Raw genomic sequence first — 15558 nt, forward strand, 5'->3', positions numbered from 1 at the left:
AATAAGATTGGAAATATATCGTGTTAAAGAAAATTCCCTGCTCACATGCGCTCCTCTCTCTTTCAAAATGATAAACATTAAAAAAGAGAGAGACAGAGGCACCTGGGTGGCTCAGTTAAGTGGCCAGCTCTTGATCACGGCTCAGGTCATGATCCCACGGTTCATGAGTTCAAGTCTGAGTCAGGCTTTACACTGACAGTGTGGAGCCTGCTTGGGATTCTCTCCCTCTCCCTCTCTCTCTGACCCTCCCCTGCTCATGTTCTTTCTCTGTGTCTATATTGTGTTTCACAAATTCACAAACTGACCTCCTTATCTCAAGGAAACAGGCTTTAAGGTTCTACTATATGCTACCTTGATTTTCAAAAACCAGTTCTTGCAAACTACATATCCTTTGGGGAAAAAATTGCTTTGTCTACTTTATCGAACTCTCTAACTCCCAACGTTAGGTAGTAGGATGCCAAACGAGACAGCCAGGCCTAGTGCATACCAGCTACACTATACTAACAGCAGTTATTTATTGGCACTGTGGGGGGTTCATTTTCCCATTTAGTTCTGATAGAACCCTCAGATTTGTAGTTAAGGACCCTGGGGTCTTGTTAAATGTCATGAAGCTAATTAGTGGCAGAACTAGTCCTCGAAGAGACACTCCCTTAACTTCTAAGTGCTTTTCCCAGCCTATTTTCTGCCTTTCTTGCTCAAGTCATGATATTCAGGATCATCGCTAGGATTCACCTTTCGTTGGAATGCTAAGGCTAACATGTTTTTCTGGCACCCCAAGTCTGAGCCCCTGGGAAGAGCAGTGTCACTGCAAATGCTGCCCAGGATTTCAAAACCCAGCAGCTGGGACAAGGTGGATGCTTTCAAAATCTCAACACAGTTTTGGAAACTTGATTTAAAAATATTCTCTAAATGGTGTGGTGCCACAATAGTTGCAAAGAAGGTGAGTCATGGGAAACTACTGCCTCTCACGGCCCCTTTGCATTGGCTTGCAGCCTGGATGGGCCGGGTGATGGGAAAGCAAGGAGGTAGATGGCAGGAACACCTGGCTTAGCACTTCCTACTCTCAACAATGTTGTGTGGGAGGGTTTCGTGTGTGCAGCCTGTTGCTTTACCCCAGATGGGGTAATTGATGCCTTGGTCTGACCCTGTTGTGTCCTGTCCACCCCTTCCTCCTCCTCCTCCCATTCCTAAGCCCTTATTTGATTTATCTGTATCTTCATTGTTCCCTCCTAGTGTCCTCTACTTGTTTCCTTCCCACATCCAAAGAATCAAGCTGTTTGTCAAGTGATGCAAACTGACTCAGCATTGAAAGATTCCTCTCGACTGAGAATGTCATTGAATCAAAGGAAGAAGAGCGTAAACACAGAGTGCAAATACTAAGGATGTGACGACAGAGAATAAATGACTTTGTTTGGAGTTAAAGTGATTTCAGGGGTTATATGAGATAGTGGTTTTCAACTGTGGTGCAAAGTCACAGATAATTTCAACACAATCAATATCTAGACACTGAAAAGTCATGTCTACTCTTTTCTAAACTTCTCTGCTTAAAACTGATCTGCCTGTGGTGGAAGGTAATACCTACTCTCCTTTGCACCTGTGTCACATCTGGGTCTCTCTCACTTGTTAGTAGTAAAGGCATCTTACTATTGGGCAGTGCCCACAGGTAAAATAGACGGTGGGGCATCAAATAAGGGGACAGTTTGAAATATTGTCTGTGAAAGCGTCTTTAACCAAAGCCCAATAACATGTATGTCATGCACCTTTTTAAAAGCTACATTTTAAATAACATTTTTCTTTTTGTTCTGTAATTTGTAATCAAAGCTTAAGATGTATCCATATCATTTTGATCAACTTCCTAGTAATTAAAAGGTAACTTAATCCAAAAGAAAAATGTTAACACTTTTGTCCAGGAAAAAAATTTAAATATTAACACACATTTCTGTTATAGATCATAAATGATCAATAGGATTTTGCATTATAAATATAGATTTCATTAGAAAACTCAGTACAGAATGGAAATAAAGTTTCAAGAAAGAGTGATGTAAAATGACTGATTTTACATATGTTTTGGGGGTGCCTGGCTGGCTCAGTCAGTAAAGCTGGCAACTAACTCTTGATTTCAGGTTCATGAGTTCAAGCTCCATTTTGGGTGAAGAGCTTATGTAAAAAAATACATTTGAGGGGCACCTGGGTGGCTCAGTCGGTTAAGCTTCCAACTTCGGCTCAGGTCATGATCTCACGGTTCATGAGTTCAAGCCCCACCTCAGGCTCCGTGCTGACAGCTGGGAGCCTAAAGCCTGCATCAGATTCTGTATGTCCTTCTCTCTCTTCCCCTCCCCTGTTCATGCTCTGGTTCTCTCTCTCTCTCTCAAAAATAAATATTTTAAAAAATTAAGAAAAAAAATATATATGTATATTTGAATATGTCTTTGAATATGTCCAGATAGTTTATAAACAGACACTGGTAAGTATCAAAGAGTAGCATTCAACTGGATATATTTAAATGGGTGATGTAAAAAGTTTCATGAACGAATGCCAAAACTTTAACATGTCAGATATTACATTCTTTTTTTTTTAACTTTTTTAATGTTAATTTATCTTTGAGAGAGACAAAGAAGGAGTGAGAGCGGGGGAGGGGTAGAGAGAGAAGGAGACACAGACTCTGAGCTGTCAGCACAGGGCAGCTCCCAGCTCTGAGCTGTCAGCACAGAGCCCGACGTGGGCCTCGAACCCACGAACTGTGAAATCATGAGCTGAGCCAAAGTCAGACACTCAACTAACTGAGTCACCCAGGCACCCTACATATTACATTCTTTATAATTCCTTAAGCTTATGACAAATTTCAAATGTTATCTTAAAACTATACAAGAAGATACATTATTTTTCTAAAACATTTTTCCAGGACTCATAAGAAAAAAAAATTAAAGAACACTGGTACAGGAGGCTAATAAGTATGCCATCTCATAATGAACAGTTCATTCCCCATCCAGTCGTTGGATGGTACAGTAGAGAACAATGTGATAGGAAAGAAAATACCGAGGACTGTGAGAACAGAAATCCAGCTTTCTCACTCTTTTTGTTACTTACTGCAGTCAACCTTTGCAGTCCAGCTTTGTTTGCTCATCTGTAAAATGACAGAACTAGACTATGGTTCATTTTAAACCGGGAGCTGTTTCATTCTGTCACCAAATGCTCTACATTGGTTATATTCTTAGAGTTTGTCTTTTTCTTTTCTTTCCTGTTAATTTGAAGTTTTTTTCTAGAGGTAGCATACACAGTTGAGAACAGGAAGGAAAGCGTTAACTATTCTCTTCTTCCTCACCACTAGAGAATACAGTTCCCTAAGACTTATGAAATCAAAAAATGGTCAAATAATCATTAAAACAATCACACAGCGATTGTAGTCATTTTTGGGAGTGCATGAAGATTTTCTAAACCCTGTGGATTGGAAAACGACATACACAGGGCTGGCTTCCCTTTCCATCAGGCATTCTCAGCCTTGGATCCATGATGGAATCCAAGGGGTTCAATAACTTGTGTAAGAAAAAGGGAAAAAATACATCTTTATTTTCATGAGCCTCTTAAATCTGTTTTCTTCAGTTACACATGTAAGCAATACACAGAGTAGTGATTAGTTACTGTTTGTTACTTTGTCACCAACACAAGTATACCGTGCTAGCTCTGTTATTTAATGTTTATTTATTTTGAAAGAGCAAGAGCATGAGCAGGGGAAGGGCAGAGAGAGAGAAGGAGAGAATCCCAAGCAAGTTCCACACGGTCAGTGCAGAGCCCCAGTGAGGCTCCATGTCACCAATGATGAGATGATGACCTGAGCCTAAATCAAGAGTGGGACGGTCGCTTAACCCACTGAGCCACCCAGGCGCCCCGGTTTTAATACTTTTGATAACTATATTTCAACATAATTTTCTTTGTAATCCTATATATTTCATTTTATGCGTCTGAAAACGTTGCTGAAAAGTCCCTAAACTTCACCAGATTGCCAAAAGAGTCTGTGGCACAAACTAAAAGTCTAAGATTACTCAGGCGTGAATATAGACATAGATCATTAAAGAACCCCTAGCGCGGGCTGCAAGAAGCAATTGACAGCCACTGTGAACTTGAAAAAATGCAAATTGTTTCGATAATTGAGTGAACCTTAAAGAACAACCAGGAACTTCAATTTAAAGGGCCAAAAAGAATGTTGTTTAGAAATCTCGGAAGCCAAAGGTTAGCAATGATGATAGGAGCGGCCCGCTTCGGCCTCCTACGTTGTCACTGCCTAAGAGGCCGACTCAATGGCCAAGAACCCACTTCCTGTTGACAGAGTCTCGGGTCTAATCCACCCTGTTCCTCCCAGTCTGGGCCGCGATCAAAGGAGTACACAAACCCTACACCACAGAATCAAAAAACTGTCCTTCAAAAATGTATATCGGGGCAAATCGCCGATATCCTACGACTCCAGGGGGTTTAGCGTTCGAGAGTCGGCTCCCTTTCCTCGGGGCAGCTGGGACTCCAGCAGCAGCGGACCGAAAACTTTCGTCCACAACTTGAAGTTAGGAAGGGTTTCCGCTACTCCGGCCGGCGGCTCATTTCCTTCCCTGTCCCTCGGAGAGGGTTTCTCCCGGGACTCACAGACCCTTCCCTCGGAGCGCAGCCCTCTCCTAAAAAAAAAAATCCCCAGTGCAGGTCTCTTTAAGACCCCAAGTCTAAGAGCCGAAATCTCCAGCACCGGAGCCAGACTCCTCCTCCTTCTCTGCGGCCCGGGCAACACTCCGGCCCAGGTCCTGAGAGCGGCGCCGATGGGTTACGTAGAGGCACGTGATTGGCCGCCTGCCCCTGGCAGGCCGGGATTGGCCGGCGCCCGGCCCCGCCCCTCGCCCCCGCCCCTCGCCCCCGCCCAGGCCCGCGGCCGCCCGGGTGTCCTCGCGCCGCTCGTCCACGCGCAGCCTGGCAGTTTGCCTCTTCCTCGTCCTGCAGCCTGCGTCCATGGCCACCGCAGCGGCCGAGGAGCCCTTCCCCTTCCACGGCCTCCTGCCCAAGAAAGAGACCGGGGCCGCCTCCTTCCTCTGTCGCTACCCAGAGTATGACGGGCGGGGGGTGCTCATCGCCGTCCTGGACACGGGGGTGGACCCCGGGGCTCCTGGCATGCAGGTGCGGCAGCCGCGGAGGGCGCGGGGGCGCGGGCGGCCGGCTGGCCGGCGGGCTGGCGGGCTGGCGGGGGACGTGGAGGGGACGCAGCCTCGCAGCGCGGCAGGCCGAAGCCCGCTCGGCGGCCGAGCGGGAGCCGGCACCTGGAGGAGGCATGGGGGCTCGGGCTGGGCCGTCAGCCCGGCCCAGACAAAAGCGGCGTGCCAGGCGCGGCCGGCCGGGGTGCCTAGGTCCGCCTTTCGCCCAGGAAGCCTCTTCCTGCCCAGGTGCTGCCAGGCCCGGGCCCCGGGGCCGCTTCCCGCCGCGCTGCCTTCCTCCGCAGGTCCCTAGCGTCTCGGGCACCGGCCCGTGCCTACTGTTTTTTGACGGGGATTTTACAATTTTTATTAGTTGTCGGGGGTGGGGGCGGGGAGGAAACAGAACAGTGGCGAACGACCTATCAGACCCTTTTTATTGCTGTCGTTCGGGGGATTTGGTTCTGGGGAGAATTGTTGGTCTTTAGCACCAAAGCCGGGTTTCGAGAAGATAACTCGGTCAACTTCCTCTGGTAGTTTCCTCTGGTAGTTTTATGTGTTCTATTTTTAAACCATCTTCTGCACTGTACTTGTTTAGGGTCATTGAAGCGCATGGCTTCGTCTTTGTTTTACATAAGAACCCAATTTAGTTTGTTTTTGGCCAACTCTTCAGGCTCTATTAAATTAGGCTTCTTTAATTTTTTTTTATCTCCAAATATAAAACAACATGCTTTAATTACGATTTTAAAAAATTGCTTAATTTTGCCAGATGCACCTTTGAAATCTTTAAAGTACTGTGCCAAAAGGTAATTTTTTTAAAAATGTGTCTCTTGATTAAAAGTATTCCGTCTAAAGTCTTTGAAGTTTGGCTTCTGTAGATTTCACCTTAGCATTTAATGAAATACAGTCATAAACAAAATATCACTGTTGAAGATCCATCTTTTAAAAATCTAATCTGGATGTAATCCTCTCCCTCTGATCAACCCTTCATCTGTGTATCTTACTCTCCTTTCTTCACTATACTCTGAAGTTTAGTAATTCTCTCCCTCCCCCAAGTCCCCTCTGGCCTCTGGATCCTTTATTGTACTTTGCAATAATCGAGGTAGCATTTTGGAGGTTAAGATGTCATGCTGGGGAGGGGGCGGGAAGGGGAACCAGTCTGACTGTACAGGATCCCTTTAGGAATCTTGCTTTCTCCTGTTAAGTCTTCAGCAGCACTCTGGAGTACAACACACCTTGGGCTTTTGGGACCAGGAAGCTTTGGTGAATCAGAATAGGGAGTCATACTGTTCCCTCCTGGTAGCTCTAGTGATACAGTTGTTGCATTAATAACTCTGAAGCTTTGCAACAGTGACAGCTATCACCTCATTGAGGCTTGATTGCAGAGTGGTCGTGGTTTCCATTCTGTCCTAGTGTATGTTTACTTTTTATAGGGATAAGTGGGAGGAGAACAGCTGGGGTAAGTGGTTCACTGGTTCTTTTGTCAGGATAATAAAAGGATCAGGAGAGTTTGGAGGAGTACTGTCTCAGTAAAAATGCTTTTGTAGAATTTCCCAGTCTGCTTATCACTTTGTTCCGTTACTCTCTGTAAAGTAATAGCAGTTCTCAACACAGTGTTGCTGTGGACATTGATTGAGAAGATTAATTACATGTGACTTTTTCAAATGCTCAAGCAGAGTATTAAGCAAACACTGATTTTTTTTTTTAAAGCAAGTTTATTTAGAAGTTGAGGTTGGGATTTAAATCACCCACTGTGTGAAGTATAAATACACACTAGATATTGGCATGTAATAACAAATGTTCAAGCAGTAAAATATTGAAATAAAATGAAAACGTAACTCTTGTCTTCCAACAACTTTAACTCTGAGATACTGACATAAATATGACCAGTTAAAGAAATTCAGTACAGTGGCTTGCACATGAGTGAATTGTCAAGGTTTTTTTCCCCTGCTTTTGCCAATTTATTTTGTAGATCTGTGTATACATCATTAAGATAAGAAAGTGGATAGAAATAGGAAGGAAAGAAAAAAAGGAGTGGACATTTAGAATGCCAGGTGGGGTCTGCATGGAGGACCAGAGATACAAATAAACCCTTTGGAGATGGCAATGGGGTGTCATTCTTCAGTGAGTGCTTTGGGCCCAGTGGTCTTTTGTGACAGCTGTCTGGGCTTGTGAAAAGCAGAGGGTGGTGGGCACCTGGATGCTTCAGTCGGTTAAGCGTCTGACTCTTGGTTTCGGCTCAGGTCACGGTGTCACAGTTCGTGGGATCGAGCCCCTCATGGGACTCTGCACTGACAATGCAGAGCCTGCTTGGGATTCTCTCTCCCTCTCTGCCCCTCCCCTGCGCATTCTCTCTCTCTCTCTCTCAAAATAAATAAACTTCAAAAAAAAAAAAAAAAGTAGAGGGCAGACAGCATGAAAGGAGTAATAAGTGCATAAATGATTACATCTTTCCTCATCGAATATCCAGGCACCTGGCAGGTGCCCAAGGGTGAGTTAAAAGCCTTCCTCCTGCAGGCGTCACCAGGATTGATCAGGGGCCAGTGAGAGCTGGCTTTGAGGCCGAGATGGGACTTGCACTGACCTGGAAAGAATACACAGTGGCCAGTTGGTCTCCTGCCACCAGTCTTCTCTTGGCTCCACCCTTTACAATGCCAGATTATTTTCCTTAGAAAAAATAAGAAACTGCTTCTGTAACACCCTTGTGTAATACAAAACAAAGCACTTAATTTTGGCATTCTAGTTGCCTTTGCCTAAAAATTCCGGAATTTGAATATTGTGTGGCGCTTCTCCGTGCAGCTTGACGTCCTCGTGGTGCTTTGCTTCTCACTGTTTGCCCTATGCTTCCATCCAGAACATTCCACCCTTTCCACTCACCCCCGTGTTTCAGGCCTTTCCTCAACACATGAGTTAATCTGCCCGCAAGCCTTCCACCCTCACCTGTAACTTGCGTAATCCTTTAAGACCCACCTGGGTCTTGACCCTATTAGCTTTTGGGACCTCTACTGGCTGAATTAAGACCCCAGCATATATCTACACGTGTGTGCCCAGCATTGTGTTTGACCCGAGGCTTCAGGATGAATAAGGCCCATCCTTACCAACAGTTATTTGGGTGCTTTTTTTCTTTTTGCTTTCCTAGCAATGTGTTCATATCCCCCCTCCCCGCCCCCCCTGTAGCGCTTAAAATGTTTCATTTTAGTATTTCTGTTTACGTAACCTTTTTTCCTGCATAAGTTAAAATTCTTTGACAGCATATGTCCAAATGCATTTTGTAGGAGACGTGCCTATCACATTATTTTTGTTGAATGAGAAAAAAAAAATGTGTTCACAGCGTGCATAATTTCCTCATGGAGAAAAAAATGGCTTGGGGAAGGTTACAAGTGGTCCTATAAAAATCTTTGTTTTTACATTTCCTGAAGTAATAAAGTAAATCATAGATACATAATTGGTTACAAATGTTGGATGCTATGCAGTTGGTTTTAATTTTTATTACCTTTCTCTCGGTTAGTCTTCCCTAATTCCCCCAAGCTGGGTTTTATATTCTTACATGCTTTCATACACACTGTCCTTACCTTTTTTATTTATTGTCCTGTGTTGCAGTTATCTCTTTACTAATCTGTTTTCCAACTGGATTGTAAGCTTTCTGAAAGTGGAACCTGTCCGATTCATTCATCATTACGTCCTCAGAATAAGTCATTTAATAGTACTTGCTTATGAAATATCTTCCCTTGCTTAAAAGAGTATTTTCAAGTAAATGCTTCTACATTCACCTTGTTTTGCTCAGGATGATTTGCAACTCCCCTTTCCCGCTTTCTTCTGATCCTCGTGTTTAATGACGGGAGCTCCCAGCCCTCACCAGCTTCCTCACCAGCTTCCTCACCATAATCAATTCAGTGGAGACACAAAGTGATTTCGAGTCTTGACGTGGGGGAAACCTTTAGACAATTTCTGTTTTGTTTGTCCAGCATAGCCCCCTAGGCCTTTCTCAGTCCCCCACCCCAGTGCACACGGCGTACTACCCTAGCTCTGCTCATAACATCCTCCTCCTCCCCCTGCAAAGATGAGGGAATTCATTCTGATGGTAGCAGTTCACTGTCCTACTTCTCCCAAAGCTCCATTGCAAAATCCTCAGCCGGTTTGCCTTTTTTAACACCTCTCCTCCCTAACCTCAAATTCCCTCTTGTGTCTTACTGTCTCCAGTGGCGTGGTTTCCTTTACCTAATGGAGAAAGAAGTACAGGGATAGAAAAGTGCATATGTAAGAAGTTGTAATGAAAGAGACAGACTAATAAGTAAAGCTGGTGGCAATAGTAGATGGTAAATAAGTCACCAAATCCCATTAGGTTTTCTTCCTTTGTTCACACACTGATAATGAGGTTTCTAGTGAGAGGGATCTGTTGTCTGGCTTGTTAGTGATCTCTTGTGATTCTTGATCTCAAGTCACTGAAGTTGTTTGCTCATTGAGAAGATAAAGATAGGTGATTGTGTTCCTAGTGCTATGGCTTAGCTTTCAAGTTACAGACTTATTTGGAATGCATTTTGAAATCGATTATTTTCTTACGTGATTTAGCTAGTTTTAATTTTATAAGGGAGTATTTCCATTTTGTATTGTGGTTGATTTTCTTATATTTTCCTTCATTTATTTTATTTCCAAAGATGCTTAGCCAATCCCTTCAAAGCCAGTAGCGGATTTAATCAGTTAATTTTATCATGATCTTATCAGAATTTGGTTTGACTTCCAATGTTGTTTTTTTAAACTGATTTTGAGCCTCCTGAGTATATTATTTTGTTACTAGTATAGACAATTTCCAAGAAATAAGTATCCAGCTTAAAGTTTCCGTTAAAAAATTTAAAAAAGGCAGCTGTACCTGGGAGGCCTTTATGGCCCCAGGTGGTTCTATAGCAATGTCGTTGGAAGAAGATTTGGGGCCCGCCAAGAACCTCTTTGCTTCTGCCTCATAAAGAAAAACTTGTGCCTTTGTTTCCTCTACGTGGTAACTTTCCCTCTCCTCCCTTGGTAACCCTTACCTACAGGGCTTTGAGGACACTACAGTGGGAGAAGTGCCTGGAAAGACACACAGAGGGACACTTAGCTTGATCTTAAAGAGTGTGAATGTGAATTCTCTGGGTGGAAAGGAGTTGGAAGACCTTGTGCTTCTCTGATGCTCTTGGCATTTTTTTTGCGTTCCCTTTTTTCTCCGCCCCGCCCCTCCTTGAGGATAGGTAGGGGGTTGTCTTTTTTTTTTTTTAATTTTTTTTTTTAACATTTATTTATTTTTGAGACAGAGAGAGACAGAGCATGAGCAGGGGAGGGTCAGAGAGAGAGGGAGACACAGAATCCAAAACAGGCTCCAGGCTCTGAGCTGTCAGCCCAGAGCCCGATGGGGGGACTCGAACTCATGGACCGCGAGATCATGACCTGAGCCGAAGTCCAACACCCAATCGACTGAGCCACCCAGGCGCCCTGGGGGATTGTCTTTTTTTGGTCGTCTTTGTGTCTCCATGCCTGACGATTCCCTGCTGGTAACTCAGTACCTCTATCTTGAATGCTACAGATTCCCTTTGCAAAGCAAGCCAAGAAGTGATTTTTCCAACGAAAGCAGTGTGGAAATATAGGACTGCTGTTACCTGTAGTAGTCTGCATGGCCCCAAAGAAAATTTGTGAACTGGCCAAGAAACCAGGCCTTAGAAAAATCAGTCTTAATGCTGAGCGGTTTGTGTCAGATCGTTCAGTAATTAAATCTGTATTGAGCACCAACCAGGCACTGCTAGGTTTGGGAGAATTTGGTGAATAAAATAGACCTAGTCCTTGCCCTTAGGGAACTTACTTTCTAATAGTGGAAATAGATGAGGAATCAGCTAACTGTAGAATTACAAATTCTGTGAAGGAAACAAGGCCCAGTGAGGAGGAGTAAGGCTCAGGTTTAGGGTGGTGACTGCCCACAGAAGAGGTCATCACGGAGGCCTTCTGAAGAGGTGACATTTTAGTAGAAGGCTGAAAGATGAGATGGGGATTTCTATGGAACAGCTGAAGGGACAGACAGAGGATCCCAAGCGGAAGGACCGTGTGCACAGAGTCGTGGGGCAGGGAAAGGTTGGCACATGGCAGGAACCTAGAGGAGGCCAGTGTGGTTACAATGGTCCAGGGCCGCGGTGGAACGGGTCGCTCAGAGGCTTTTGTGCTGAGTGCGGGAGCTCCATGGCGGGGGGCCGCATGGGAGCTGGCGGCTGCCATCGCACAGCTTGTCCTCTTGCTTCTGGTGCGGGCCACGAACGCACCCGGGAGACCTGCACAGAGCATCAGTGTCACGAAGGCAAGGGTGGTGGTGGGGAGAGGGTTGGGATAGCGGTGGCTAAAATCCAGAGAAGATGGACTCGAACTGTATTTTAGAGGTGGAATGAAGATGACTTCCTGACAGATTTGATGTGGGCAGCAAACCAGAGAAAGGAATCCGAGAAGGACATTGAACTCTCTGGTTTGAGCAACTGGGTATGTGCCGATTCCTGAGATGGCAGAGCCTGGAGGGAAGGAAGTTCGAATGTTAAGTCTGAACTTTGAACTTAACGAAGTTTGAGTGCCGGTGGGCATCCTGTAATGAAATGTCATTACATGTTTTCCCCTGAAGGTTTGTGCTCATCGGGCCCAGAGCTTACCTTCTTCAGATCTTTTCTCAGATGTTACCTTCTCAGTGAGATCTTTCTTTTTTTTTTTCTTAATTTTTTTTTTTTTTTTTTTACCATTTATTTATTTTTGAGACAGAGAGAGACAGAGCATGAACGGGGGAGGGGCAGAGAGAGAGGGAGACACAGAATCGGAAGCAGGCTCCAGGCTCCGAGCCATCAGCCCAGAGCCCGACGCGGGGCTCGAACTCACGGACCGCGAGATCGTGACCTGAGCTGAAGTCGGACGCTCAACCGACTGAGCCACCCAGGCGCCCCTCAGTGAGATCTTTCTTAACCAACCTAGTTACTGAAAACCCCACGCTACCTCCTCCTTCTCTTTAATTTTTCTCCATAATAATTATCACCATCTGGTGTTAGGTATCTGACAAGTTAATTGAGTAGAACAGAAGATCTGTGAGACCAGGGACTTCTAGGTATTGATCATTACTGTGTGTGTCCCCAACACCTAAACAAGTGGCCTGTGGTAAATGCTTAGTAAGTATTTATTAACTGTGTAAAATCACTTGAAGGATTCTTTGTTTTTCATGAGTAATTTTTTTGTAAGTATATCTCCAGTTTTTGGCTTAAAACAACTCAATTTTCTTTTTTAAATGAATGCAGATTTTATAGGGTATTTTATGTATGTGTGCATGTGTGCACACATATATGGGGGTTGGCATTGCTTTTTATAATGATTAAGAAATTAAATCTATAATTCATATTTCAGTTATCCCTTCATTTTCAGGTCACAACTGATGGAAAACCAAAAATCATCGATATCATTGATACAACAGGAAGTGGTGATGTGAATACTGCTACAGTAGTAGAGCCCAAAGATGGTGAGATTGTTGGTCTTTCAGGAAGAGTGCTCAAGGTTAGAGCTTTAATCTTTTAATCGAATTTTTCTTTCCTTTTTTTTGTACTGTTGCCTCAAAGCATTTAGTGTTTTTAGCTTATGGTTACTGGTAGGTTACTAGTTACCTGTTGCTGTTTAACAGATTACCCCCAAAACTTCATGGTTTAAAACAACAAACATTTATCATCTCACAATTTCTGCGTGTCAGTAATCTGGGTTTGACTTAGCTCGGTGCCTCTTGTTTAAGATCTCTCCTGAGCTTGGCCAGGGCTGCAGTTTCATCTGAAGGCTCAGCCTGAGTGGGGAAGGGGAGTCTGTTGCAAGCTCACTCAAGTGGTTATTGGCAGGCTTAGGGTCCTCTCCACGGGGCTGCTATATGCCATGTAGCTGTCTTCCCCCTGGGTGAGTAGTCCAGGAGAGTACCCAAGATGGAGGCTGTAGTCTTTTTACATATTAATCTTGGGATTCACATTCCATTGCTTCTGCCATTTTGTTTTCATTGGAAATGAGCCATGAAACCCAGCACACACTTAAAGGGGAAGGGAATTTTACGAGAGCATGAGGACCAGGGGTCATCTTAGAAGAAGTCATTTGTTTTGTTGTGTGACAGTGGGCTTAGAATTAGGATATATTTTTCATTGTGGTTGCCAAATTCCAAAAATTTTTAAGTTTTGGATAGAAAGATGGGAAAAGTGACCAGGTTATAGTTTTGCCTTGTTTCCTGTTCCTTCTGAGAACTTGAACAGGAAATATTTAGGATTTAATCATTGTGGACTTAAGTAACTGGCTTTGTGTTAACTCTTTGTGCTTGGTAGAAAGGTGAGCTAACATGAAAAATGATTAGATTGCTAACATAAAGCAATTCATGAGATGTTAGCTAATGAGCTTATAGATGTCAAGAATTTGTGGTTTGGTATTTTAAACCAATAAGCAGAATTAGTTTGGAAAATGAATTTGTGCTTATTTATATGTTTAAAGAGCTGTATTTAACTCTGGCCATCTTTTACCATCTCTCTGAATTATGTTTAGGCATCCTCTTCTGGATAAGGTTGTTGTGCTATGTAGTGAGTTAACACAAATTCAGCTGCTTAAAGCTACATACATTCCTGCATTTATTATTTTACTGTTTCCACGGGTCAGCACTGCTTTCTGTGGTTCTCTGGTCAGTGTCTCACAAGACTGTACTCAGGTATTGGTTGGAACTGTGGTTTCATCTGAGGCTCAGGATCCTTTTCCAACTTCATTCTTCTTGTTGGAAGAATATATTTTTCTTGCAGCTGTTGAGCTCACCACAGTTTGCTTCTTCCAGGCCAGCAGGAGAATCTCTCTGACCATTGGAATGGCCCCTGTCTGTTTTAAGGAGCCTACCTGATTAGGTAGGCTCACCAGGGCAGTCTCCTTTTTTATTAAATCAGTCACCTAATTACAGACCTTAATTGTATCTGCACAATGCCTTCACTTTGCTATATTACTTACCATAATACAGTCACAGGAGTGCTAGTCACAGGCCCTGCCTTTACCAAGGGGAGAGGGCTATACAAGGGCATGGGTCTTCTTGAGAATCTGCTACCATAGGCACACAGCAGGCATTAACATCCACGACTGAATTGTTTGTATGACCCCAAAAGTCATATGTTGAAGCCCTGACACCCAATTTGATAGTATTTGGAGATGGTGTTAGGGGTAGGTGAGCTCATGGGAGCGAGCCCCTCATGACAGGATTAGTCCGTGTTCTCTCTCTCTCTCTCTCTCTCTCTCCCCCCCCCCCCCCTACCGTGTGAGAATAAAGTGAGAAGGCTGTGCCTGCAAGTTAGGAAGAGTCTCCCCAGAACCTGACCATGCTGGCACTCTAATCCCATGCCCCCAGCCTTCAGAACTGAGAAAATAAATTTCTGGTGTTTGAGCTACCCAGTATTCTGTGGTATTTTCTTACGGTGCCTGAAGTAAGACACCATCTGCCGAAAGAAAAGAAAGAAAGAGAGAGAGAAAGAAAGAAAGAGAGAGAGAGAGAGAAAGAAAGAAAGAGAAAGGAGGGAAGGAAGGAAGGAAGATTGTAAACTAGAGGGAAAGGAATTTCTGCACATCTGCATTATTCTGAGGTTTTGCCTGCCTTCCCCAAGTCTGTGTTGTTATTTAGACTATATTTCAGAGAAGACACATTGGGATTCCTGTGAGTTACATTCTTTGGGAAATTAGGGAATGCTTCTAGTAGGTTCCAAAGATTTAGAATCCTGTAAAGTTTTGTCCTCAATTGTTGTTTTATAAGTTTATTTTATGAGAGAGAGAGAGAGAGAGAGTGTGTGAGTGCGTGAGCCGGGGAGGGGCAGAGAGAGAGAATCCCAAGCAGGCTCCGCACATTGTGGAGCCCGACATGGGGCTCGAACCCGTGAACTGTGAGATCATGACCTGAGCTGAATTCAAGAGTCAGATGCTTAACCGACTGAGCCACCCAGGCACCCACTCAGTTGTTTATTTTAAATAACTGTAATAGCCCATGCTTTAAACCACATGGACTGATAACACCACTCGTGCTCAAAGGCAGAAGTGGATGTACCATGTATATGGTAGGAAATAAGATCAGAAAATCGACAGATTACTACTTAAATCTTAACCTGATGACCTACTTCTTTAGCTCTACTGTTAAGTATTCTCTGCCCATCAATATAGCGGGAGGTTTTAACTTAATTTTTTTTGTATTCAATGTGTCTTCAGAATTTAAAAGGACAAATGCTTGTCCACAGCTTCTAACAGGAGAAGCCGAGTGCGGTGCCCTGCGTCTCCCCTTTCACCACCGATTCCCACTCTCCGAGAGGGAAGTCTTTGATGTTACATTTTCTTCAGGGTTTTAAGTAACATACTCTTCTTAATTCTTGAATTT

At 44.0% G+C, this 15558-nt stretch overlaps 1 protein-coding gene across 6 annotated transcripts in view; it reads left to right on the top strand.

Annotated features, from left to right (window-relative positions):
* Nucleotides 1-4895: 4895 nt before the first annotated feature.
* Nucleotides 4896-15558, top strand: part of TPP2 (tripeptidyl peptidase 2) — a 67900-nt gene continuing 57237 nt past the window's right edge. For all 6 annotated transcript variants that reach the window (XM_049647180.1, XM_049647182.1, XM_049647181.1 and 3 more), the window contains exons 1-2: nucleotides 4896-5151; nucleotides 12570-12698. In XM_049647180.1, the coding sequence (XP_049503137.1) occupies nucleotides 4987-5151; nucleotides 12570-12698 (294 nt within the window). In that variant the 5' untranslated portion in view covers nucleotides 4896-4986. The remainder of the gene's footprint in view (nucleotides 5152-12569; nucleotides 12699-15558) is intronic.

This window comes from Panthera uncia, assembly GCF_023721935.1.
Source record: "Panthera uncia isolate 11264 chromosome A1 unlocalized genomic scaffold, Puncia_PCG_1.0 HiC_scaffold_16, whole genome shotgun sequence".
In the NCBI taxonomy this organism is placed as follows: Eukaryota; Metazoa; Chordata; class Mammalia; order Carnivora; family Felidae; genus Panthera; species Panthera uncia.